General features: G+C 48.7%; 1 protein-coding gene and 1 pseudogene across 1 annotated transcript; one reads left to right on the forward strand and one right to left on the reverse strand.

Moving 5' to 3' along the window:
* The first annotated feature begins 6,817 nt into the window (after positions 1–6,817).
* Positions 6,818–27,321, forward strand: LRRC52 (leucine rich repeat containing 52). Its single transcript, XM_055333908.1, has 2 exons — positions 6,818–7,439; positions 26,996–27,321. The coding sequence occupies exons 1-2, from the start codon at positions 6,818–6,820 to the stop codon at positions 27,319–27,321; spliced, it is 948 nt and encodes a 315-aa protein (XP_055189883.1).
* LOC129515450 (U4 spliceosomal RNA) lies at positions 21,079–21,162 on the reverse strand (annotated as a pseudogene).
* Positions 27,322–27,631: the final 310 nt, after the last annotated feature.

The raw sequence follows: 27,631 nt of genomic DNA on the forward strand, positions 1-27,631 counted from the left end.
GCAACAGCAAAAGAATCTCTCTCGGAGAGAACCCAGCGTGGCCCGTTTTTGCACAGAAGAGTGGCAGCTGTAGGCTGAGAGAGAAGGGGCGAAGGCGAGTGGCCAGATGACGCAGCAGGACGCACACACCAGGATTTTCTCAGAGGCATTTTTCTGACCTTTCATCCTCTCTGGCTTGGGGAGTGGAAAGCCGTTTGCCTGAAGCAAGTTCTCCAGGAAGGTAGATAGCATGCTCCATGAAACAGGGGCTATTTACACCCCATGACAGGTTAGTGATCCTGCCCCTGCCCCTCGGACACTCAGGGTCTCGTTGAGCAGGGCTCAGACTGAGAGTCAGCCTGGTGATGGGGGCAAAAGCATTTATCATAAAGTCAACCGGTCCCTCAGCTATCTGCTTTCCCCCAACTTGGTATCAATGGGACCATGGAAAACCCGGAGAGGTAACTTCTTCAATCTGTCCAGGAAGTGGGGCTCTAGGAAGACCCTGCCATGGGAACAGGTTTGTGGGCAAAACCCATAGTAGAGTAAGCTTTCTTCCCGGGAGCTCCCCGGGCCTCCCCCCATTTGTCCTGGGAATATCACCATGACACACTCATATCCTCCGTGTACCTCTGACAGCCAGCCCTTCCAAAACACTAAGAGCCTTTCAAAGACACTAGGAACACTGTGTGAGACTCAGAAATCTTCTCACCCACCTTTCTCAGGATTAATGGTCTCCTTTCCGATCTCCACACCAGATGCCAAGAGGGCCCCTCTCCATGGCATCCAGTGCGGGAACTCTGACGTTGCCCTAGGCACTTGTGCTCCAAGTTCCTACCTCCCACATGACATCTTGTCTTGAAAATCTGTCCACTAGGAATGCTGAAGGAGAGACAGGACTCAACTCCCTTCTGTCCTCCCCCTAACCTCCCAGAGCCTCTGTGAGGTACGGATTGCTCTTGAGACACCACAAAAGGCCACCACTGCTTTAGAATTTCAGTGTCCAAGGTTGCTCTGAAGGGCAGGCCGGGGGGCAGGGTCACCATGCTGGATTACAGAGACATTTCCACTAGAGTGGTTCGGCACCATCTGGGGCTTTGGCAAGTATGAAATGCCCAGCGGCCTGCTCAATGGATAGAGCATGTTCCAGATTGTCTTGGAAGGAACTCCTCCTTACATAGTGGCTACCCAGGGAACCGGAGTCACCTCAGGCATCGACGAGTCAACTGTTGCTTGGCTGTGCCACTCACTCGTTCAGTGAGGTTAGGAAAGTTGTTTTTCCTTTTAGCTTCCTTGCCTGCAAAAGGAAAATTATACAAAACAATCTCAAAGGTTGACATAAGACATTACAGTTAAAAAGTGGGATGCCGGGATCCCTGGGTGGCGCAGCGGTTTAGCGCCTGCCTTTGGCCCAGGGTGCGATCCTGGAGACCCGGGATCGAATCCCACGTCGGGCTCCCGGTGCATGGAGCCTGCTTCTCCCTCTGCCTGTGTCTCTGCCTCTCTCTCTCTCTCACTGTGTGCCTATCATAAATAAATAAAATAAAAAATAAAAAGTGGGATGCCTGAGTGGCTCAGTGGTTGAGCGTCTGCCTTTGGCTCAGGGCGTGATTCCCGGGTCCTGGGATGGAGTCCCGCATCGGGCTCCCCACAGGGAGCCTGCTTCTCCCTCTGCCTGTGTCTCTGCCTCTCTCTGTGTGTCTCTCATGAATAAATAAATAAAATATTTAAAATAAAATAAAGTTACCTACCATTGTCTTTTAAAAGATGAGGAACCCCAAGTGTAAATAGATCACATAATAACATCAGTGGTTTGACCTGGCCTGAAGTTCATGTACCCTTTAGCACCTAGGAGGGGACAATTTACTCCTTGGAACCTGTAAAAAAACAATAAGGAGCATTTTGGAGCATTTGCATATGTGGTGGTACAGCTCAGTAACTAAGAACGTGCCCTCAGGAGTGAAACTTTTGCCAAATCCTGCCTTCATCACCCACCCATCAGCTCCGTAACAACCTTGGATAAATGGCACCTCTTAGAGCGTCTTTTTCTTCACTTATAAGATGGGGTCATGCCACAGGACTCACTGCGTTGCTGGGAGGATCACATGTCTGGCAGGGTGAATATAAATGGTAGATATTGTGCTGTATTAAATCACATTCAATCTTTATAACAACCCTGAAGAAGCAATTACTTGGCATCACTATTTTATCAAAAAGGAAACATGCCCCCTGAAGTGTAAGTGCTTGCCCAAAGTCACTCAGTGAGAAGTCTTCTTCTGAAGCTCACACGACACCACCACTGTCCCTCCGTGCTGAAAGAGAGCCCAGTGTTCTCCTCCCAAATCAATGGTCTTGGGCAGTCACAATGCAAGTTTCGGGCATAATGACCACTGCACATGAGCCTAGCCATGGGCAACAGTATATAGAAGTTTGTTAGAAGCTGAGAATGTGATCCAATCCCCCCAAAATGGTATGCAATTTCAAGGCTTCCCTTGGATTCCTTGGGGTAATGAATGCTACCGAAATGTATAATGTGGAAGCAGCCTGAAAACATGGGCATCCCTGAGAAAGAGGGGGACTGGAGTGATTTCCTCCGGCCTGCACTGTGTAAGGGTCCATCTCCTGAGCAGGACTCGGGTGGCCTGAAGGGAAAAGGCAAAAATTGTTCATTCTAGCTGGTACCAAACAGCTCGAGGCTCATGGATAGATGATAGATAGATGATAGATGATAAATAATAGATGATAGATAATAGATGATAGATGACAGATAATAGATGATAGATAATAGATGATAGATAATAGATCGATGATAGATAAATAGATGATAGATGGTAAATAGATGATAGATGACAGATGATGATGATGATGATAAATACATGATAGATAATAGACAGATATATTTGGCCCTTAGGCCCCAGGCTTCCTGACATATTTTAGGACTTCTTTTCCCTTCCAGGCCACCCTTCCTGTTCCTTTATATCGGCTTCCCATGGGACTTGCCCCAAACCCCATACCCACTGAGACCGCCCTGCTGAAAGCAACACAAACAGTGTCTGGAGTGAACTGGGTGTCAAAAGCAGCTCCTACATCAAAGTCCTTGAAATTCTTACATTCCTTAGACCAGCACCCACTAAATTCCTGGCCCGGGAAGCAGATCGAGGTTCTGAGTCACATGCTCCCAGGTTGCTAACCTCACTTAGGGTCCTGAGCTGAACACATGAGCAGTTTTAACTTAATATAATGGCACAGGGATTTCCTTCTAGGTCTCTCCCAAGCAGAACTCTATTCCCCCCGGCCTGTGTGCATGCATCTGGGAGGAATATCTATGCTACGTGTATGGACTGCTCACACTGTGCCAGGCACTGTGTAGTTGCTTGAATCTCTGTCCCTAGGATTGGGTCTTAAGGCTTTAGCCTCTATCCTCCCCCTGCACAGATGGGTCTTGACAGATCTGGGGTGGGCCGTGGGGTGGCCCTCAGGGAGCATCCTGCCTTGTTTTCTAGAAAGGATATCCAGGCCCTGGGAGGGACAGAAACCGAGTGCCTCGGTCGCATCCACTTCGCCCCACCTCACCCTGCCCTTTCCTCTTATAACATCGGGGACTTTCGGATCACGAGAGGCCGTGGGGAGGCATGCTGGCACTGACAAGGGATCGTTAAGCGGGGAAGGCAGTGACTCCGTCAGATACAGCTAAAAATAGAAGCCGGCCCAGGACGGGCCCAGGACCAGCCCCAGCCAGTGGCTTGGTACTGGCACCAGGGTCTGCAGCGTGCACGCTTGATCCGCACCTGTGCTATGGGAGGACAGTCACTCCGGCCACCTCGGGGGCAGAGGTGGGCCTATGAAGCAGCTGTAAACACTAAGCTGTTCAGCTGCTGCTGAAGCTGCACCAGTGGCTCACCGGGGAGAGCAATTCTGTTTCTGCAGCCACCTGACCAAGTGGGGCCACACAGTGTAGTCAGACGGAATAGGAAGGCGCTCCTTTCCACCCGCCCCTAGTGGCTCGCAGTGGTCCCTGGAACCTTCCCATCTCTGTAGGAGTTTGGAAGCCTGGAGGAGAGCTGGAAATTCTCTAGTTCACCTCCCTTAATATATAGATGAGAAAACTAAAATCCAGAGATGTTAAGCAACTCCGCCAAGGGCAAACAGCCTCCTCCAGAACTGCCCAAAGCAGGATCCCTGAAATAAGAGTCCTGTAGATGTTCCTTGAAGATAAATTCCTTTAAAGGCTCTGAGATCATGGGCAGCCCGGGTGGCTCAGTGGTTTAGAGCCGCCTTCGGCCCAGGGCCTGATCCTGGAGATCCAGGATCGAGTCCCACGTCGGGCTCCCTGCAAGCCTACTTCTCCCTCTGCCTGTGTCTCTGCCTCTCTCTGTGTGTCTCTCATGAATAAATAAATAAAATCTTTAAAAAAATAAAAATAAAGGCTCTGAGATCAAGTAGTCGGGAAAGGCTACGTTCTCTCTTCTCCTTTGTCTAGTCCCGTCATTTTCTATTCAGCAAATAACATACTCAGGTCTCAAAATGAGGAATGCATTTTAGAGATCTGGTCTACCCTGACAAAGCTAAAGCCAGCCTGTGGGGTCTGCAGGCCTCAGGACCACAAAACACACAGCTACCTCAGGCCAAAGGACTGTTCCTCGACGTTAACCATTCAGATGCTTTGCTAAGAATGCCAATGCTCCAAGAAAGAGACAGAGCTGACTAGCGTCACCAATAACTTTGGCATTTTTCATGTGTCTGAGGCTTTTCTAAGTGAGAGCACTTGCCATCCTAAGGCCAAGCAGCTAAGCTTGATCCAGAGGCTGCAGTCTTGGGAAAATTCCTCCCCGCCAGGAAGCTAGAAACTAAATGGGTAAACAGGGAAACATGGGCTCCCCTGGAAGAGTCAGAAAGAGCGAGAGAGAACTATAAAAGAAAAGGTGGAAAGTCAGGAAAAAATCACCCCATAAGCTTTGGCAAACCAGTGAGCGATCAGATCTCACCAGAAGGAAACAGAGAGCAAGCCCAGCCCACTGGGAATGTCCCCACCACATCCCCTGCCCTCTCCCCTCCAGGCCACACCCTCCACTTCTACTTGCTGGGGACCAGATGGGGGGATGGGGGAGGTGGAGAGGAGGGGTCCCGCATCACTCTGGAAATTAATTCTTCCCCATAGCCTTCATGGGCCAAACCCTTCTCCAGGCAATCATGTAAGATCTAGCAAGGACCTTTTTTTTTTTTTTTTAAATTATAAGGAAAGGGTGGCTCCCCTATCAATAAAGTCCTATTTCAATTAGTACAACTATCCTTTGGGTCATTATTTTAAGTGTTTGAAATTTCTACTTAACTAAGGTCACTTTCAATTTGGTAAACACCCCTAAGTCATCATCTTAATTCACGGCCAGTCACCCTAGGAATGCTGAGTAAGTAAACATAATCAAGCATTAGCTAACCAGCCACAAATCCACTTGAGTTTATTAATTTCTCTCTTGGCAAAGAAGCAAGAAAGGGAACAAACCATCAGAGACATTCACGCATCACTCATTCAATAAATATTTATTACATACCAGGTGCCAGGCACCGTGCTGAGCTAAATATAGGTTGCGTTCTTTTATTAACATTCACAGCTAGGTTATATATGAAATCCTATTTTCCCCCAAGTGTAAATCCTAATTCCTGAGGTGTTTTTCTTCATTTCTGCCCAGGGTGCCTTCCTCCATGGAGTAGATGATACATCCTAACTCCCAAGCTTCCAGGCTCTCTCTCCTTCCCTCCAAAAAACTCCCCGCCTCTCATCATCCCTCAAACAGTTAATGAATATAAACTCCCACTAGAAGCTCTAGAGAGGCACCCACTATTTTAAAAGTCAAGGAGAATAGTAATGGTAAGAAACAGTTCATATCATTGCATTCAGATAGTTAATACATTCAGGTTTTGTGTTAAGGGGAGTACCTTACACCTGCTCTAAAGGTTTTTTTAAAAACACTAGCACGCATATATATTCCAAATTCAGACAGGGCTGTACGCACACTAGGAACGCAATCTGAAGAGCACTACCTTATTAGAGGAATTCCCTTTCCTACTTTCAAAAGAGGTCCCCCTCTCCCATCCTCTCCCAACGCCACCAAAAACTGGCACCCACTCGAATTCACTTCCCGGGGAAAAGACCCACTCTGAGAACTGAACTTAGGCAAGGCACTTGGCTCATCAGTAAAGAAGGGGAGTTGGGCTAGAGACTTCCAAGGTCCCCCTATAGACTGTGGATTAGGGGATCCAAGCTCATCTAATTCTCCACTACACCTCCTCGGGGAGCTGGTATACACACACACACACACACACACCGGGAACCGGTGCACAGCCCCCCACCCCCACACTGTAGGCCCTGATTCCCCCAGGGACACCCCACTTACGGAGAAACACACACCCCCACACCACACCAACCCAGAAGGAGAGAGAGGCAGGACTCTCCCTCTCTCAGCCAGGCAGTCTCCTGAGGCTGCTGACATCACAAAGGTGTCAACTGGCAACCTCATTGTCATGTGGCTCTCCCCTGGCTCCCCTTCACTCGCAAACGCAGGGAAAGGGTGAGACCTTTCAGAGCAGCCAAGCGGGCAAGCTTCCAGCAGCAGTCTGGGAGTGAGCAGTCGGCAGAGCCACCAAGCCGGGCGGCGGGGCATTGGGCCTCGCGTTTCAACTTCTGTTCAGTTCTCCTGTAATGGAAAATTGCTTTGCACAAAGCTAGGGTGTTACAGTTCTTTCCAGCGCCCCTCCCCCCCACCCCGCCCCTCGGCAGCCTTCTGAACAGAGGGACAGCGCCCGCAGGAAGGTGGAAGGAGGGTAGTTGCGGCTTCTTACTATGTCCCTTGCTTCAGGCCCTGGGCCCGGGTGGTTACTCTTTTCCTTTGGAATGGGACTGGTATCGGGGTCAAAGTGTCCAAATAATTGTCAGTGTCAAGCCCAGGAAGTGATCTGCACAGGGATCCAGTTAGCCGAATACCCCCCTGATGTACCCCTGAACACCCGGAGGCTGTACCTGAATGATAACCGCATCACCTTTTTGCCAGCGATGAATCTAGGACTCCTCAGTGACCTTGTTTACTTGGACTGTCGGAATAACCTGATTCGCGAGGTGATGGATTATACCTTCATCGGGGTCTTCAGACTCATCTACCTCGATCTCAGCTCCAACAACCTAACCTTGATCTCCCCATACAGTTTCTCCATGCTCAGCAACCTGGTGCAGCTGAACATCTCCAACAACCCTCACCTGTTCTCCCTGAACAAGTACACCTTTGCCAACACCAGCTCTCTGAGATACCTGGACCTCAGAAACACCGGCTTGCAGACCTTGGACAATGCTGCCTTCCAAAACCTCCTAACTCTACAGACCCTGTATCTGAGTGAAAACCCGTGGAAGTGCAACTGCTCCTTCCTGGACTTCACCATCTACTTAATAGTGTCCCATCTGAACCATCCAGGTGAGGGTTTGACTGGGTGTGGGGACAAGGATGTGACGGAGGAGGAGGAATTAATTCCAGAAAAGGTAAAGTCAAAAGATGGTCAGGATGGGAAAAAACTCTGGGGTAAGCTGATTGAAAGCGTTCTTATTGCTCTGCAGGATCCATCCTTGGGTTGACTCAGGAGGCAATGAGTCTGTAACTGCAAAGTAAGAAATTCAGGGTCACCGTAGTCCATGGGTGGACTATTTCAATCTGTTGGATTCAGTGACTGAATTTTTCCAGGATCCAAAAGTAAATTCAGTCATGAGTAGGCCATAGAGGATCCAACAGTATGATGTACAGAAGAAAAAGTTCCATAGAGATAGGGGGAGGGCCACAGGAGCTCCCTAGACAGTGAGAGTGCCCCCCAGTAAGGGTGAGCATGCATCTGTGAACAGCTCACCAGCACCCACTATGTCCAGCAGGAGGTTTCAATCTCACTGGCAGATACTCAAGTCTTACCCGGTAGATTTCCAAGCCAGTGCTGCCAGGCTCTCCACTGTCCCCACCCCTCTGCCGTGGTCCCTGGGGCACTCCAGTGTCTCAAACCCCTCTTCTTTTCAGTGACTTTACTGTCCCATCCTTTATCCTCCCATTATCCCACTTTATTAGTATCTCCTTCACTCAGGACCTCAAGGAAATGTGAATCATTCCTCATAGAAAGCCCAGAGCCACTGATGTAATCTGGCAAAATTGGACTTTGGGCTCAAAGCCTGTCCAAACCATGTCTTCTCTCCCTTCCCTGAGTGTCTGTTCTTGAAGATATTTTCATGCACCGGCACCTTCTGAAACTTCCACCATGATATCTTGCCCAGGTTGGCAAAGGCCCAGAAAGATTCCTAGCCAAAAATGATAAGCTTTAAGGGGATCTGGGGGAGAGGGCATTGAATGGTGGCAGCAAGTGAAAATGTGCCCTTCTGGCCCTCCTTCCAATGGACGTGTCTTAACATGTCTTCCAGGCAGGGCCTGGACTATGGTAAGGCAAGCGAGCCTCCTGGGATGCAAGATTCAGGGAGACAGTAAGAGCGGGTGGCTTTCTCACATTTGGCGCCCTGGGCACCTGGCCCTCAAGCTGAGCTAGAATAAATCAAAAGGAAAGAACTTCATCAGACGTATCTTCTTAAGAATACTGATCATGAAAGAACAGAGGAACAGTTATCTTGGCTAGGTTGCCTTACCTCTCCAGAGAGATGGTAAATGTCTCTACTCTCCAGAGAGATGGTAAAATGTCTTTACCTCTCCAGAGAGATGGTAAATGATGGAAATGTCTTCTACTTTTCTCAATGACTGGTGCAATGGTGCTTTCAAGAAAGCTCTCTAAAAGAGGGTCGCTATTAATCATTCTCAGGCATTCAATGTGATTCTCCTGTCAATGTTCATGTAACTAGCCCATGGAGAGCTTCATCCTCTCTTGTCCCTGCCCACCATAAGTATATATTTTCCTCAAGCAGAGCCCACCAAGTAGCCAGAAGGACCTCCTACCCTAGCTGAAAAGGGCGACATAGCTTGGCTTCTCCCCTAGTCCCTAAGCCTACCACTTTACCGGCCATTAAACCTCCCTCAATCAAAATTCTGCTTACAGAGTCGTGTCTTCTCAGAATGCTCAGGCTGACTGCTTTGGACTCCTTGACTCATTTCATTCTGGGATTGAATAGGATTATAAACCGGATCTGTTTCACTGTGCGTTTTAAAAAACATCAGAAGCGGGTATCTATCTTGTCAAGCCCATGAGTTCCTCATGAATGAAGAGTCTGTCTTTTGAGATAGACAAAGCTTTTAGTCGCTGGCCAGTGTGAACCCCCTCCCTCAACACGCACCCACAACAACTGGTCTGCTCATCTCTTTCTGTTGTTTGGTGGCCTAGCGGAACCCGCCCAGGCCACTTCATGCAGAACTATGGTCTCATTGCCCTGGCTAACAATTGTTGTCTCTTAAAAACACTAATGAGCCCAAGGCTAGTCATAGAACAATTTATCTTTGTAGAGAGCTTTGCAGCTGCTAGAGTTTTCTCACACATACTGTCTCATTTTCTTTACTTTGAGTGTCATACCAACCCTTAAATTTTGTTCCCTGGCCTGTGGAAGAGGCTAGGATTGTATTTTTAACCCTATCACGTGGATGAGAAAATAGACTGACCCAAAATCACATGGCTAGTAAATAGCAAAAAAAAAAAAAATTTTTAATCTTCTGATTCTGATTCAAGTCTTTTTTCATGAGACTACTAGATCTTAAATCCCCAAATTACATGATAACTGTGATCCTATAAGTCAGCTTAGTTATAAATATAAGTCATGTTAGAAGCATATGGCCACAGCATCTAAATTACAGCTTTATTTCCTATCTGACTACACATGGAGCTCACCCAAGATCATTTCCGTTGGCTAATGAGCTCTAGCCAATGTAAACTCATCACAGGCCTGCACTCCTCCTATAAGTCCAAGTTCACCCCGACCCACCCAAACTCCCAGAGAAGGAGCCCAACCTTTGCATCTCAGTCAGTCTGGTTGTCCGTTCCCACACATACATACACATACAACATCACAAACATATGCATAATCACAAGGGCAAACACACATACATATTCCCACATACATACAAGCACAAAGATGTGCCCCCACACACATACTGTACATGTGTACACATATACACACTACTCACACACAATCACCCACATATTACACATACATAATGCACATACACACATTCAACGTGTAGATACATACCCGTACATGAAGGGGCACACATATACACATAAAATTGAACGCATACACAGTAGAATTCATTAGGTGCTTCTCTTGCCCTTTAGCCCTCAACATAATGGAAGATTTATTTTGTGTGACTCTCACATGATTCATGCCCCTGATAAGTGGAAATATCTTTGCTACAAACACTAAAGCAAAGGCTCACCTATTAGACCACACCTGCTATAGAAAGGTGATCTTTGGCATGTTCTAGAATGGAGAGTACATATCTCCCCATGTACCACACTGCAAGATATAAGAAGAGTCTCTCTGAAATGAGCTGAGTACATGGTTATTTATAAAGAAGAATCCAAATTAAAGATGGCTTTCCCTTTAGATCCAGGAAGATACTGAACATTAGCATTGGGAGATTTTCCCTGTGGTCCAGTATTAAGGTGAGCATGATAATAGAGGGGCAGGATATAGATCCCTTGAATAGCAAGGCAGTGAAGTAAGGAATTTCCATGCTACCACTTAGTTCATCTGTTAATCCATTTAAATATTTATTGAGTTCTATTATGTGCCAAACAAGTGCTCATGGAGGGAACCTTGAACTGTGTGTGGAGACTCACATGACTATGATCATTTGCACCATATATGTCCCATGGTCCAGTCAGGTACAGCAGAACTAACCCCACTGGACAGAGCAGGACAAAAGAGGTCTCCATATGCCTTTTGGGTAGAGGAGGCACTTGGGAGAGCTTCAGTTGCAGGTGGGGAATGGCAACCACCCTGCAGGGAGGGGAGCCCAGTGTTAAAGAGCTCAGGTTGGAGTGAAACAGACCTGAATTATAACCCTAGCCCTGCTGCCTGCTATTTATAGGATATCTGAGAAGTTACTTAGCCTCTCTGAACCTCAGCTTCCTCATCTTTCAGACAGGTATAATAATAGAGCCAACCTGTCTAGGCTGCTGAGATGAGAACGCTTACAAACTGCCATTAGTATTGAGTCTTGCACACCAAAAAGCATTCAATAAACAAATGGTTGGCAGATGTGGGAAAGATACACGGTACTTAAGGGAATAGCATGATCCCTGGGAAAAGCAGCAGACTTCAGGAAGTTTCAGCACACAAGGAACAAGAGGACAGTGTGCCCTGTCTGGTAAACATGACTATAGGGATGCATTGTGGGGGGAGGCAGGGGGAGGGAGGGATATAGATAGGATGTTGAAAGGTGATCATCAGGTCCCAGGGCTCTAAATCCTGGGAAAATGGGACAGAGGGAGTCTTAGAGGGAGCTGGGTATTAGGCAAGTTATGAACACAAGAGTTCAGACTGGGGAACAAAACTAGAAAGCCAAATCAAGGCTTGGTCTCAGCCTGGATCATAAGACTCAGGGCTTTGCTAGTAGTAGTAGCAAAGTGATTCTGAATCACCTGAATCTGGAACTGAAGTTCTACCTAAAGACAAACCCCACTTCCAGCAACAGGCGTAGACATGCAGACAGCTTTCAAGGGATGAGGGCAAGGAGGTCCAACTGTGGTATAAGAAGTCACCTACATGGTGTGATTTTGTTATTTGAAGAGGACTTTGCCCCTATCCACTGTCTACCACTGAGCTAAAATTAGCCATTAGAGGTTTGTCCCTTTGAATCCCAAAAAGTGCTCAAATTTGGAAGAGGACCCTACAAAATATATGAACCCTGGGGCTGAATAATACCAGTGTCCCCAAGCCTTTCTCAGCTCTCATATCAGAGGCAGAAGTGAATTCTTGAGAAATACAGTTAGCTAAAATTAATTCTGCAACAGAGGGGAACCTTGAAGGAAGCCAAGGTCCAGGAAAGAAATGGGGAGATCTTAAAACAAAAGATATGAAGGCAGTAACATGTGCCTCCCCCATGTCACATGTTGACTCAGTTCACACCCATAAAGGGCCTGTGGGGAAGGCTAAACTGTTTTATTCACCTTTTTTCATCATAAAGCTACACTGAATAGGAATATCAAAATTTTCCCACACTGGCAAGAAATTTGGTGCTATTATCAAAGGTCTTCATAAAAAAAAACCCTCTGATGGTATACTCACCAGATGCACTGAAAACTGTTCCATCTTCAAAAAGTTCACATACTCACTTTGCAAACATGAAAATCACAGCAGAAACAGGGGTGAGAAATAAAGTGCTGGTCACCAGGATGCTCTAATCAATGCAGAGTTAAAAACAGACCCACAGATTCCATTTTCTTTATGGCTTGGTCAGCAGATAGGAGGACTAATTCCTGGCTGGGACTGTAATTTCCCAGGCATTAATGCTCTTTGAAGGTGAGAGTGGCAATTGAACTCTTCCCAGGATAGAACTGCCTAGTAGGACAGGGTTGAGCGCCTCCAAAGATGCTCTCAAAAATGCGCAATTCTAAGCTCCTGGACATAAGGATCCTGGACTCCATCCTCTCTCCTCCCACAGTCTAGTCTAGTGCTGTCCAACAAAAGTCTCTGCTGCAGTAGAAATGGCCTATATCTGTGCTGTTCAATATGGTAGCCACTAGCCACACGTGGGTATGGAGTTCTTGAAATTAGGCTAGAGCAACTGCGAACTGAATTTTTAATTTTTATGTTGTTTTAAATTATGTGAGTAGCCCCATGAATGGCCATTGGCCACCATATTAGGGTATTAGGGTAGCCTTTTTTTTAAGATTTTATTTATTTATTCATGAAAGACACAGAGAGAGAAAGGCAGAGACACAGGCAGAGGGAGAAGCAGGCTCCATGCAGGGAGCCCAATGTGGGACTCAATCCTGAGACTGAGGATCACACCTTGAGCCAGGGGCAGGTGCTCAACCGCTGAGCCATCCAGGTATTCCTTGGGTAGCCTTTTAATATAAGATGCTTGAGATGGAACTTTAAAATCTCGCCTCCTAAAAAAAAATCTCGCCTCCTCACAAGTAAGTGGCTATAGAGCCAAGCCCAACACGGAGATCTCCTGACATCCAGATTCAGTGTTTTCCCTTCATGCCATGACTCTCCTTACTCTAGATACATCCCCATCCATTTGACTCTGAAATATTTGTTGTATGATCATTATATGCCCAACATTGTGGGCATAATGCTGGAGTGCTTTCATCACAGAGAAAAGACATCATAATTCCCATCTTTCATAAGACAATCTTGGGATACAAGAGAGAGAAAATGCAACTGAAAGCCAGTAAGTCCTGGAGTGCATGGGTGGCTCAGTCAGTTAAGTATCTGCCTTTGGCTCAGGTCATGATCCTGCAGTCCTGGGATCAAGCCCCACATCGGCGGGTGGGGGGGTTCCCTGCTCAGCAGGGAGTCTGCTTCTCCCTCTCCCTCTGTCCCTCCTCCCACTCGTGCTCTCTCTCTCTCACTTGCTCTATCAAGCAGATGAATGGAATATTGAAAGAAAGAGAAAGGAAAGAAAGAGAGAGAAGAAAGAAAGAAAGAAAGAAAGAAAGAAAGAAAGAAAGAAAAGAAAAGAAAAGAAAAGAAAAGAAAAGAAAGAAAAGAAAGAAAAGAAAAGAAAAGAAAAGAAAAGAAAAGAAAAGAAAAGAAAAGAAAAGAAAAGAAAAGAAAAGAAAGAAAAACAGGCAGCCAAGAGGTCCTGTCCTGGTCCTCGCAATGCACTGTGTGATGTGGGGCAAGTCACTTTCCCTCTGAGACTCACTTGTCTTTGAAATAAAAAGGTAATAGGATTAGATACTCTCTAAAGCCCGTCTAGCTGGTAGTCTATGGACATAAATAGAAAGACAAGGTGCACCTAACTGTGGGAGAAGAGCAGGGATCAGCAGACGGGGTCCCAAATGGGCAGTGCAATGGATCGATGCTGAGGCGGAGGCACTCCTGGAGAAGCAGTCCACAGTCACATAATTAGGACACGCACATAATTAGGAAGTAGGCAGCCTGGAACCCCTGCACTGTCCTACCTCCTGTCTACTTGACTAGAACAGTGCGTCCATCCCCAGGAGACTCAATGTCCTAGACTGTCCCCCCAGGCCTGGCCTCCTAACCAGTGGTTTTCAAATTCCAATGAGCACAGGAGCCTCAGGCCCCATATCCAGAGATTCTGGTTTTGGACTGTGCAAATCATTAGACCATATTTTGAGAAACCCTATGACAATGGCTTCTGTTCTAGATCTATAGTGGCTGCTCCCACTGGTGAATAAATTGATTTGCACTGAGATGTTAGTGGCTAATAATGTTTTGACATGTCTCCCTCAAGGAGCATTTGCAGAAACAGAGTTCAGAAAGTGACAGACTACGAGGGGTAGAAGCGGGAGTAGTTTGGGGACAGAGTGTCCCTCTGTCAGCTCTTAAATTCTAGTCCTTAAACAGTCCTGGGTGACCCGATGGGGGGTGCCCACGAATCAAAGAGGAGTCTGGGCAGGAGTGCTACAGAGGCAGCGGACAAAGCCACTCGGGGACATCTGCGGGGAGCAGATGGGTTGGGTCATATGCTGTTTCAGGTCCACGTCATCTTGAGGGCATTTTGAGCAGAGAACATCTTCGTTTCATTCCAGCGCTACTTCATCCTGTATTCAAGGCTGCTGTAATAGGATAATGGCCCCATTTCAACCCACCAAGTACAAAGTCATCTACAACTGTGCCAAGACTTAGATTTCCGGAATGAATTCAGGTCCTCACACTCTTCCACTATTAATGCTAACCCATCTTCTCCATCAGAGAAATTGCTGCAGGGACCAGACACCCAGAAAGGGAACAGCTGGGCAGCAGACATTTCCAAGGCCGTCAGCTGCTCTGCCAGCTTGTCTCTCCCACCTTCTCACAAACACCCTGCTGAGAGCCAGAGGAGCAGCCTAATGAGGGCAATAAGGGGGCTAAGAGGGGTGCAAGTGGGTCAGTGATTCCTAAACTACCCAGAAAAGCCAAGGAGGGATGGGGTGGCAAGCACGTGCAGCTTAGGAAGGATCCTGAGTAATTCTCACACACTCTTGAGCTCAACCCACTTGAAATCCCTGAAAGTAGGTGACCCAAAGTCCCTTCAAGTTCAAAAATGCCAGACCTCTGTGCATGGCCTCTCTGGTCACCCAGCACCACTCAGGCTTCTGGAAGGCAGCTGTGCAAGGCTGGCCAAAGCAGCCAACTTCAGTTTCCTTATCTCTAGAAGTGAAGAGCTCTCCAGCCTGGAGATAATCCAGCAGAGTGTGGATGTGGCTAGAAAGAGAAACAGGGATCCAGCCATGAAGGGCTTTTGAAGGATTTTCTGGGGAACATGCAGTACATCCTGAAAAGTTCTGGGAGGCAGGTGAGCCTGGATGCAGGGCTAGGAGGCTCCTGTGGGCATCCAGGTAAGGGAGGAAGATGGTCTACGGCAGCAGATGAAGAAGTCTAGACAGGTCAGAAGGAACCATTTCAAAGGTAGAAGGAATAGGACCTGGGACTGAACCAGACTCTCCCAAGTTCCCAGTCCTCCTTTCATGACTTCTGGCAAGTTCTAAGTAATTAATAGATATGTATATTTAACATTTATCTTCCCTGATAGTAAGGTCTATGAGAGCAAAGAACATGTCTGAAGCTTCAGAAACTAGTTCAGGGCCTGACACAGGAAAAAGGCTCAATAAATATTTATTGAGAAAAATCAATGAGCAAATGAGATGTGGAAAATAACAGAAAAGAATTGGCTTCAATGGCTTTGGAGGCTTCCCTGAGATGGACACTCTTGGAGGAAGGGTAGTGAGGAGCTTAGGGGAGAACATGTCCCATCTTGAGTGTGTTGAGTGGGAGGGGCCCCGTGAACCAGGAGGCCTTTGAACGTTCTGTCCTGAAATCCAGAAGAATAGAATACATATTTCCGAATCATCAGCTCACTGGTGATCATTGAAACCAAACGAAGGATGAGATAAGCCAGCAAAGGAGTTTAGAACAGGGGCAGGGGGGTGGGTAACAGGGCAAGGACAGAAGCTTTGGGGAATGCCAACATACGGAAGGGCCAAGAAGAGCCACACACAAGGTGCCCTGGGCAGAAGCAGCCAGGCAAGAGAAACGAAATCAGAGAAAGGTGGACTCACGGAAGCCAAGAAAAGAGTTTCAAAGAGTGGAAGCAGGTCAAGTAAGGATTGAAAAGTGTCCATCAGATTTAGCTACCAAGAGGTCCCTGATGTCTCAGATGATTCCCATGGCATGGAGGGAGTGGACACCAGAGCGCAGTGAACTACAGAATGAATAGCAAGGAAGAAAAGAGGTGCAGAAAAAAATGTAAACTTGGGGCACCTGGCTGGCTCAGTTGGTGGAACATGCAACTCATGATCTCAGGGTCGTGGGTTCAAGCCCCACATTGGGCATAGAGATTACTTGAAAAAAATGTAAACTCTTCTAGGGAGCTTGGCTGTGGACCGAGGAGCTAGGGCGATAGATGGAGGGGAACTGTACAAAGCGGGTACTTATTTTGTTAGGAGCAAAGAGGTCCATGGAGGTGTTTATCTGCTGCTGAGAAGAGTCGATGCAGGGCAAAGACACAGGACAGGGAGAGTAACTGACGGGGTCAAGCCTCTGGGGAGGCAGGAGTGAGTGGACTCCAGAATGAAATGGAGGGTCAGCCTCAAACAGGAAAAGGTCCCTCCTCTGGGGCTGTGGAGAAGGAAGCGAGGGCAAGCGCACATGGCGTAACTGTGAGGACATGGGGCAAAGGAATCGAGGGGCCTGCCCGAGAGTCCCTATTCTACTTTCAGTGAGATAAAAGACAAAGGATGACTTTATATCTAGAAGAGTACACAAGTTTCACAAGCTGTTCTCTATGATGCTTTGGTAGCACCAGCCCAAGTAGGTGATCCTAAAATATTCTTTTGTTCTCAAGAGGATCATACTCCCCGTTGAACAGGCAAAACCAAGATGGGCTCTGGATTCAAACTACCTGGTTTTCCATCCTGCCTCCATCACTTACCAGCTGGGCTGCAATCTGCACAAGAACCACGCTCCTCGTCTATAAAACGGCGATAGGTTCGTGCCTATTTCTTGGGTTGTTGTGCTGATTAAATGAAACAACCCAGATGAAAGTTTTAGAAATGCACGTAGTAATGTTCAGCTAATGTTAGCTACTGTCGTTGCCGTGACAATTCCTGGTGGTGACTGCGAAGGCCACACGGGGTGCAGAGAAGGGGGACAGCCATGTGGGTTGACCGAGAGAGACAGGGTAAGTCCTGCTGTGGTGCTGCCCTCTGTGTGCTTGGGTGCACTGTCCGCAGGGAGTCCAACTTAGGCGGGGGTGAGGGGGAGCTAGATCTTTTGGGGTGGGAGTGGGTGTTTTAAAACCTTCAAAATGACAGCATTATATTTTTAAAAATGAAATGCAATGCTTAGCCCATACACGGTGATTTTTTTTTTCTTATCAGAACAGTGATAGATTTGTCCTTCCCCTCAACCCAAATAAAAGAACAGCTAATTATGTCTGATACATCCGATTAAAATGTAGTGAGGACTAGGATGAGTCATGTTAACAAACCCTCGCAATTTTCAATATCTTCTTCCAACAGCTACGATTCTTGGGCCACAGCATGTGGCTGAGGTGAGGCACAGGCCTTGTTGACTGATCTGACATCCGCACGGGGTGGGGAGGAGCTGGGCCTGGCATCTGAGTTCTCCTGTTCCACTAACAGTTACTGAGCATCTACCAGGTGCCAAGGCCCGAGCATACAGCTGAGAACAGAAGCAAACATGCCGTCACGGAGCTTCCACTCTAGCAGGAAGGGAATAAGTAAGCAATTAAGCATAGGACTTGATGTCAAGGGACAATAAGAGGAAAGTACGGGAAGAGAAGGGAGAGAGTGTGTCTGGGATGGAGGACAAGGCAGATTGTTTCTGTTGGGTGGTGCTGAGGAGGTGACATTTGAGCAGAGAACTGAGTAAGGTAAGATGACAAGCTGTGGAAATAAGATGTGGGGGAAGGGGACTTTCTAGACAGAGGGAAGAGCAAATGCAAAGGCCCCGGGGTCGAATGAGCATGCTATCTTAGAGGGTGAGCAGAGGGGAGACAGATGAAGGAAGGAGACAGAAAATTAGCAAGAGGCCAGGTCATTAGGACCTCTAGGCCAATGAGAGGCTTTCAATTTTGTTCCTGAGTGTGACAGGAAATCACAAAAGGGTTTTGAGCAGGGAAGGGGCATGACCTAGGACCTGCAGAGGGCTCCCAATGCTGGGTGGAGAGAGACTGAGGGCAGAGCAGGGACACGGATGAGGAGGGCTGTCACAGTTCAGGTGAGGGAGGATAGTGGCCTGGACCAGGGTAACGGTCCAGATGATGGGAAAATATAAGAATTAGGATGTGTTTGGAAGGTAAGACTAACAGGAATGGCTCGTGGTTTGAGACACGGCTTGTGATGTGAAAGAGGAAGCAAAGAGAGCTCCCAAAGTCTATGTGGGTGACCGGTGATCGGTGGTGCCCTGCTGCTACTGAGCTTTTCTAAGTTGCCTGTTATCCATGAGGACCACTGTTCCACTACCTTCCGTACCTGGGATTTTCCAAGTAGATGGGTAGTTATCTATCTATCTATCTATCTATCTATCTATCTATCTATCATCTATCATCTATGTATCTAAGAGTGAGTTAGGGCCCCTGGGTGGCTCAGTGATTGAGTGTCTGCCTTCAGCTCAGGGCATGATCCTGGGGTCCTGGGATCCAGTTCCGCACTGGGCTTCTCATAGGAAGCCTGATTCTCCCTCTGCCTGTGTCTCTGCCTCTCTCTGTGTGTCTCTCATGAATAAATAAATAAAATCTTCAAAAAAAAAAAAAGGAAAGAGTTAGTTAGAGAGAGCACAAGCCAGAAGAGAGGCAGAGAGAGGAAGAGAAGCAGACTCCCCACTGAGCAAGGAGCCCCAAAGCTAGGCTCGATCCCAGGACCCCAGGAACCATGACTTGACCGTGACTACTTAGCCAACAGAGTCCCCCAGGCGACCCCAGATGGATAGTTACTAAGCAGGCCCAGCTTTAGACCCAACCGAGCAGAAACTAGCATTTGCTTTTAGCTTCCAAGAACCACCTGGCTCCATCCCCCAGCCCAGCCATGGAGCTGGCTCCCTGCCCCATCAAAACCTTCCTCAAGGAAGATGACAGCATGGGTTCCCCCCGGGGAAGGGGCTTCCGTTGTTGGCTTCTTTTTCACAAGACCATACTCTTTAAGCCTTATTTGGTTGGCAGGGTGGAAGGTCTATCTCCTGCTGGCAGCATTCTGGGTACATAAGACAAGTGCGTAAGAAGGTATTATGAGGGAAAGGGGTCTTTGTACCTGCACATCATGCCCATATACAACCATTTGTCCAAAAGGCCAGTCCTGTAGCCTCGAGCACCTCTAAAGCACAGGAACAATCGAGTTGAAGTTGCTGGGTTTGAAGGGCTTTCCTGTAATGTTCCAAGAGGCTATGAATCAGTTTTAACCTTTACCAAAATATAGACTCTTTGACCAAGGGGGGAAAATGTATTAGAGAAGAATTGTAGTGCCTAAGCCCAAATCATCCAAATCTTTAAGTTTTCATGATGCCAGGGCTGGTTTAGACCAGGAGTCAGCACTGCTTTCTATAAAAAGCCAGATAGCAAATATTTTAGGCTTTGTGGATCTCTGTTGCAACTCCTCGATTTTGCCATCTGTAACCTGAAAGGAGTCATAGAAAATACATAAATAGGGGCGCCTGGGTGGCTCAGTCAGCGAAGCATCTGCCTTCAGCTCAGGGCATGATCTCAAGGTCCTGGGGTCACATCACGCTCCCTGCTCAGCTGGGAGTCTGCTGCTTCCTCCACCCTTCTGTCCCTACTTCTGCTCGCTCTCTCTCTCTCTCTCTCTCTCTCTCTCTCATGTGTGCCTCTCTCCCAAATAAATACCTAAAAAATGAAATATGTAAGTAAATGGGCATGGCTGTGTTCCAATAAAAACGTATTTGGAAAAACAGACTGCAGGCTGGATCTGGCCCACAGAGTTTGTGGAACCTGGGCTCATGCCATCCAGAGGAGACAGACAGGTGATGAGCTCTAGGTAGGAAAGGTAGAAGCCAATGCTCAGAGGACCCCGCATGAGGGTCTGAGAAGGAGGCCTTGCTGGTTGGTTGACTTTGGTGGTGTTGGGCAGCTGTGTGGTCCAATCTAGTTTCCCCCCCAGAGAGTCATTTCCACCGGGCCACCCAGAGTGTAGACGAACATAACAGTGGTCCCTTCAAATTCCAGTCGGGAACTGGTCCTAAACCACGAGGCCAAAGACACAAGGGTTTAAGAACTGCTTGTGTGAGATCAGATCAATGAACCTACCCATTCTCCCCTGTATGCATTCAACAGACATTTATTGAGCACCTACTGTGTGCCAGGCACTAGGCATATGAAGCCAAACAAAGAGGGCCTCTGCTCTCAACTGTTCTCTAGTATGAATTGGGGACTAGTACTGGGGACCTTTGATGCCATGCCTGCAACACCTGCATCCTCACTTGTCCCCATCCGCATTCACCCTCCCTTCTCTCTCTGCAGCCTCAGAGGATAGAGGAGTCTCTCCTTCCAGTTCAAGGCTGACTTTCCTCCATTTGGTCCTGGGGACCACCTCTTCCTGACTCCTCCAGGACTTCACGCCCCGTGGTTCACTGAATCCTCCCCAAACTCTCATGAGGGATGAGGGGTTAGTACTTATCTGGCATAAACGAGTCCAAGGAGACAAGGGATTAGCTGACCTGCCTTTGGCCTTCTATCTCTCCAGGTTCACTAGCCTCTAGCCAAGCATCATATCAATGACATTGACCCCAAGGGGTATTAACAACAACATTTTACTCATTCAACAAACATGCTTTGAGCTCTAGTATGGGTGAAGTGCTAGTCTAAGTGTTGAGGATACAACAGTGAACCACACAGACAAAACCCCGTGTCTCCACAGAGCTCTTAATCTAGTGGGAAGAAGCAGACAAAGGAGTAGGAGGTCAATCCACTTCCTTGACAAATACACAATGAGCTGGAGAAAAAAGTTTTCAATTAGCAATAATCATGCCTCGGATAAACCTCATTGGCTACGATACTGCCACGGCACAAAGCTGAGCTGGAGAAAAAAAAAATGAGACAAAGTAGTCTATATCTAGTGACATCCAGGCAAGCTAGAGCCTAGTAAGGAGAAATGGGGGAAACAGGTCTTTCTTGGGGTTCAAGGGGGAAGTCTTAGGACAAGGTGGGTAAGCTGCTAGAAACCAGTGCTGTGCTCTCAAGGGCAGGGACAGCTTAGTGGTGAAGGGAGCCTCCAAACTCCATCCTTCACTGTACGTTGTCACCACAGGGAGGCTCAACCATCCACTCAGCATGGGGGGCTCAGAGCCTGCACTCGACTCCTTGGGAACCTGCAGGAGACCACAGGTGGTTTGTTTCATAATTACTGGGTTCAAACCAGTTTTCTGAATGGGAGACTCCTTGGGCTCCTGCAAAACATGTGATTCTGAGCCGCAGAAACCCTTGCTCCTCCAGACACGTGAGTCTGGCAAACAGGTTTCCTGCCTGTGAGTAGCATGCTATGTGTGGAAATAAACAAGGTGGGGAGTCTATGTTTCCTTAGGAACTATTTGCAGGAAGAATTTAAACATTAATGACACCTGTAATTGTACCTGGGAGTTTGAACTGGGACAAGTGCCCTGGGCCCAGGGAATGGGGCTGAGAGACAAGGGGGCCAGTCATCTGTTCCTAATATGAATGAAGGCCCTGGAGTTGTGCAGTGCACAGCAGTACAACAGAAATTGGTAGCCTTTTGTCGGAGGAAAGGAAATCAAGAAAACCAGAGAGGGAGTACTGATAAACCACTTATTCATTTGGTAGCATGGGAGTAATAACTAAAACTGCCCGGTGGGGTGATCAAGAGTAGAGTTTAATTTTGAAAAGCTCCTTCTCTGATGTCCAGCACGCACTCCGAGATCAGTAGATGGGTCTATAGTCTCTAATGTCATCAGGACAGAATAGGAAAAGAATGTTTGATTAATAAACTAATGAAAAGGAAATGAAATCATAAAATAAAAGGCAACAAAGTAGAGGAAAGAGACATAAAATAAATGGGACAGGTTGAAAACATATCAGTCTAATGTTAAATTTTTTTAAAGATTTTATTTATTCATTTATGAGAGACACACAGAGAAAGGCAGAGACACAGGCAGAAGGAGAAGCAGGCTCCATGCAGGGAGCCCGACGCAGGACTAGATCCCAGGACCCCGGGGTCATGCCCCGAGCTGAAGGCAGACACTCAACCGCTGAGCCACCCAGGCATCCCTAACATTAAATGTTAATGGAATAATTACAATACAAACTTTGCTAGATTGGATGGAAAACAAAACCCAGCTACATGCTGCTTATAGAAAACATCTGTTAAATATGGGAACATAGAAAGATTAAAAGTAAAAGGATGGCAAAAGATAAACAATGCAAATACTAACCAAAAGATATTTGATGGAGCCTTACTAATGTCAAAGGCAGTAGACTCTAAGGCAGGAAGCATTACTGGAAATAATGAGATGCTGCTCAGTGAAAAGAGGGCAAATCTACCAGGAACAGGTAACAGGAGGAACTTTCTACACGTCTAATAACATATCTTCGATATATGTAAAGCAAAACATGACAGAAATATATGAAGTAGGTAAATGCACAATCAAAACGGGTGACTTACACATCCTTCTCCCAGTAGCTAATAGACAATTAATAGACTAGTAGTAACCAAGAAATAATAGTTTTTATAGATTAAAAAGAAAAGCCAGTAAAGATATTAATAAAAAAAGTCAAGGGGCGTCTGGGTGGCTCAGTTGGTTGGGCGTCTCCCTTCAGCTCAGGTCATGATCTCAGGGTCCTGGGATCAAGCCCCATGTCGGGCTCCCTGCTCAGTGAGGAGTCTGCTTCTCCCTCCCCCTGCTCTCTCTGTCTCTCTCCCTCTGAAATAAATAAATAAAATCTTTAAAAAAAAAGTCAATAAAGATACAGAAGACCTGTATAAAATCACAACCTAATTGGCATCCACAGAATGACAGAGTCAGCAAAAACAGAATACACACTTTCCGGCGGGCCGGGGTGGGGGGAGGCACATGCAAAATTTACTAAAAATGACTTTATGCTCAACCATAAAGCAAATTCTCAATAATTTTTTTAAATATTTTATTTATTTGAGAGAGAGAGCACACAAGCAGGGGGAAGGGGCAGAGGGAGAGGGAGAAGCAGACTCCCCATGGGGCAGGGAGCCTGATGCAGGGCTCGATCCCAGGACCCTAAGACCATGACCTGGGCCAAAGGCAGGTGCTTAACCGACTGAGCCACCCAGGCGCCCCCTCAAAACATTTCGAAGGACTGAAATCATGGAGAGAATGTCTCTGGCCATTGTAGAACGATAGAATTCAACAATAAAAATATTACCAGAAAATCCCCCTCAAATTAAGTATTCCTTCAATGAAGGATACGTCTTATTAACAGGAACAAGAATGATCAGACACGGATTTACGTCTTCAAGAGTTTTGTCTGTCTGCTTGAGGAGAAAAGATACGCTCTTCCTCTGGCAAGCAGCCCCCGAGCGAGGGAGAAGGGAGATTGCCAGAGACACAGGAAGGGTGCCAGGGCGGGCTCGGGAGGGGCGATCACAGGTGGTCTGAGCTCTGAGGATGAGAGGCCAGCGGGAGTGCTCCTGGGAGCACCACAGTCACACCAGACTTTGAAGGACAGGAAGCTCTTGATCCGGGCAAACACTGAAGGAAGAGGCTTTCGACACAGAAAGAGCAGTGTAGCAACGGGCAAGACAGGCAAGACGCAATCAAGGAATTAATAGTTTAATTTGAGCGCAGCCAAGGGTGAGTCACAGACGCGCTAAGAAGCGGGGAGGGTGGTGGCGACGTGGAAAGGGGCAGACGCTGGGAGCTCTGAATGCCAGGCCAGGGCGTCCGCATGTCACTCGCAGGCCTACAGGGGAGGCGGAGGAGGGTTTCCAGCCAGAGTTGGCCTCGCGGAGAGCTGGGCTTTGGGAAATCTGGCTTGTGTGTGTGAAATAGTCTGGAGCTGGGAAACGGGGGGAGTGGGGTTAGGGGGACCTGCCAGGAGACAAGCGGTCCCCCACCTTGGCAGTGACTGGGGAAAGAAGACAGCGGTAGGAAAACCCAGGCCTCCCTCCCCGCAGAGCCACCCACATGCCCACACTTAAGAGCAACCTAACAAAGCCTTAAAATCACTGCTAATTGCCCCTTTCAAGGTAATGCTCCCAAACGGGACGCCGTGTTTCATGTTTAGTCTGACGCTCAAGCCCTGGGTTGAAAGCTGAATCTTCTTAAAATAGAACGAGATAAGCCCTAGGCCCACAGAATTCCACACTTGCCTGTCCCCAACACACCTGTGTATAGTCCCATGTCCTGTCTCTGGAGTCTGGGGAGCTGACCCAAGCCCCGACGCCCTCTAGCCAGGCTGAGTGGAGAGAGAGGACTGCAGGTGCAATCGTGTGCCTGCCCCCTCCCCTGACAGAGTGTAATGGAGCCCCCACCCCTTTTCCTGTCCTGAGAGCTCCCCCCTGGGGCAGGGGCCCCCAAGAGGACCGCTTCCTCTCCTCCCCTCTGTAATCTGTGCGCACAGTGGAGGAGACCACCGTGCACGGCCTTCCCGTCCTGTGTCTACATCCTCTGCCACCAGCCAGGTCTCCCAGGCATTGTGGCCTTCGGCCGTCTTCCTGAGAGCCACGGCTTCACTGCAGGTGCCCCGGCACAGAAGTGAGGCGCGGGGAACATTCTCCGGCTTGCAGGGGCCCTGGACGGCACTCGGCCTGGTCAGCTCCTTCCAGCCACCGAGGCCCAACTGCCTCCCCACCCTCCCCGACCCCGCTCATTTCTGCACGCCTTTCGCTAATTCCCCTGCTGCCAGCTCCAGTCCAAACCTGACTTCCCCAACCTCCTTGGTCACCGAGGAGAGGAATGCCTTTGCGTAGCCTGGAGCATCTCCCCGAAAGTTTAGGGGAAGCTGTCCACGCTAGCTTCTTTGTGTCTCCTGCCTCCGCTCGTCTGTGTTTCCTGTACCTCGTCTCCCGCCTAGCTCCTTCAGGTCGTCTAGAAACTCTGGGAGGCTCAGTTTCCTTCTGTGCAAAACAAGGACAGCAGTATCGTGCACGCCCAAGTCGTGAGAAGAATGAAACAAGACGTTTCGTATACAGCTTAGCATGTAGTCGGGGCTGGGAAAATATTAGCTGCCGTCACAATTTTTAAGCACGATTATCTCAAGCCCTGGTCTCCACCCTGCATTGGAGCTCATTTATGTAATGCCTGTTGGATGTATTTCCCCTGGCACCACACACACACACACAGAGGCATTTCTGCATCAGCGCTGCGGAGTATATGGAGCTAGGAACACGCAGGGCTGAGGGCAGAGTTTTGAGTTGTGTGTGCAACACGGAGCAGCGGGCACAGTGGCTTTGCCTCCTCGCCTGTGCCCATGAAGTCCTCTCAACCACCCTGCAAGCAGGTAACATTCTTTGCATGTGTAAGATGAGAAAATGGGATTCAGAGAGGGAAATAGATATCCTGCCGAGATTCACACAATTAGTGACAGTCTGTATTTGAGCCCTGGTGTGTCTGGCTCCGGAGCCCACTTTGCTTTCTGTTACACACTCAAGTCCATAGCATTTGACAGAGGGAGGGGCTCAAAGAAGCCAGGCGGCTGAGTCAGCTGCTAAAAAGGACTGAAGACTCAACGTAGATCGTGTGATGAGCCGGTGATGCCAACCTCCCCACGCTGGGAAGCAGAACGGCCTCCCCTACTGCTTATCCCTTCCCCTGAGCTCCCCACACCCCGACTTCTTGAGCGGAGACCACACAGGAGGCACTTCCAGGGAATCTTGTCCCTGCCCAGAGCTGGGCCGGGTGTGATGCCCTCGTGGTCCCTGGCTGGACTGAGGCCCGGGTGAAGGGGAAGGGACAAGGTGCAGGGGAGAGGTGGGAGCCAAGAAGGGAGAGCGGAGGGGGAGGTGCCAGGTGTGGGTGGGGGTCTGTGGAGTGTCAACACTCCATGGAGCGCTTGCTTGTTTCCAAACCCCCTGCCCCTGCTATGGTTTCTTGTTCCTTGGGGATCCATAAGGAGCCAAGCACAGGGCTGCTGGGGGAGGGGGGGCGGGGGGGCTCAGTCCGTAAGCCCCCAACTCTTGATCTCCGCTCACGTCATGATCTCATGGGGTCAAGAGACTGAGCTCTGCTCGGGCTCCATGCTCAGCAGGGAGTTGGCGGGAGATTCTCTCTCTCTCCCTCTCCCCCCCCCCCTGCCCCTCTCCATCCTCTCACTCAGATAAATAAATCTTAAAAAAAAGAAAAGAAAAGAAAACAAGAGAAGTCCATTTTCAGGAGGCAACCTGAATGCAGCTACGTCAGAAGGGGGGCAAGGGGGCGAGAAGCAGTGCGGGTGCAGGTGCAGTACTTCTCCACCTTCCTGTGCCCACATATCACCTCGTTGACACACAGATTCAGGAGCTTGGGGGGGGCGGGGGGGCTTGAGATCCTGCATTCATTTATTTATTTTTACAAATTGAATCTTTTAAAGTTTTCATTTATTCAGGAGAGCAGAGCAAGAGAGAGGGAGAGCACAAGTGGGGGTGGGGAGGGAAGGGGCAGAGGGAGAGGGAATAGCAGCCCCCCAATGAGCAGGGCTCAGCCCCAGGTGGTGCTGGATCCCAGGACCCCAAGGACCTGAGCCGAAGGCACATGCTTCACCCACTGAGCCACCCAGGCGCCCCGAGATGCTGCGCATTTCCAACGAGGGCCAGGTGCTTGCAGGGTCCACAGACCGCGCCCCGAGTAGCCAGGGTCCAAATGGCCTCTCCGAGTCCCCTTCGGGCCGAGGACCCTGGAGGGGGCTCTCTTTCAGCACTCTGCCTGCTGTGTTTTTCCTCGTAGATGAGCAAAACGCCACGTGCGTGGAGCCCGCCGAGCTGGCGGGGTGGCCCATCACGCAGGTGGGGAACCCGCTCCGGTACATGTGCATCACGCACCTGGACCGCCAGGACTACATCTTCCTGCTGCTCATCGGCTTCTGCATCTTCTCCGCGGGCACCGTGGCGGCCTGGCTCACGGGCATGTGTGCCGTGCTTTACCAGAACGCCCGGCGCAAGGCGAGCGAGGACGAGGCCGAGGACGAGCACGGCCAGAGGGGGGATGACAGCGGGCGCATCTTCCAAAACAGGGCGGACTCGGGCCAGGACGGGTTCCCTCAGCTGATTTAGCTGCCAGAGACTGCTATTGACAGGCCTTCCCCAGGCTCCCTCCCTGCCTTCCCTCCCGCCCTCCTCCTTCCGCTCCCCCCCACCCCAGCTGTCTTAGACAGCAAAGCCTATTAGTAAGACAAATAAAATATGTGGTGGCCATTTCACAAATTGGTCCTTTCCTGCTCGACCAGCAGGGACACTTCCCTGAGCTCAGCGGGATGGCTTGGAAAAGCCTAGAAAGCTGGTGCATGCATCTAAATGCTCAGGAAGCCCACCCCAAAAGCAGGCCAACTCACGTTTAATGAGCACCTACTATGCCTCTAACTGA

The sequence above is a fragment of the Nyctereutes procyonoides genome, unplaced genomic scaffold (genome assembly GCF_905146905.1).
Source record: "Nyctereutes procyonoides isolate TBG_1078 unplaced genomic scaffold, NYPRO_anot_genome, whole genome shotgun sequence".
In the NCBI taxonomy this organism is placed as follows: Eukaryota; Metazoa; Chordata; class Mammalia; order Carnivora; family Canidae; genus Nyctereutes; species Nyctereutes procyonoides.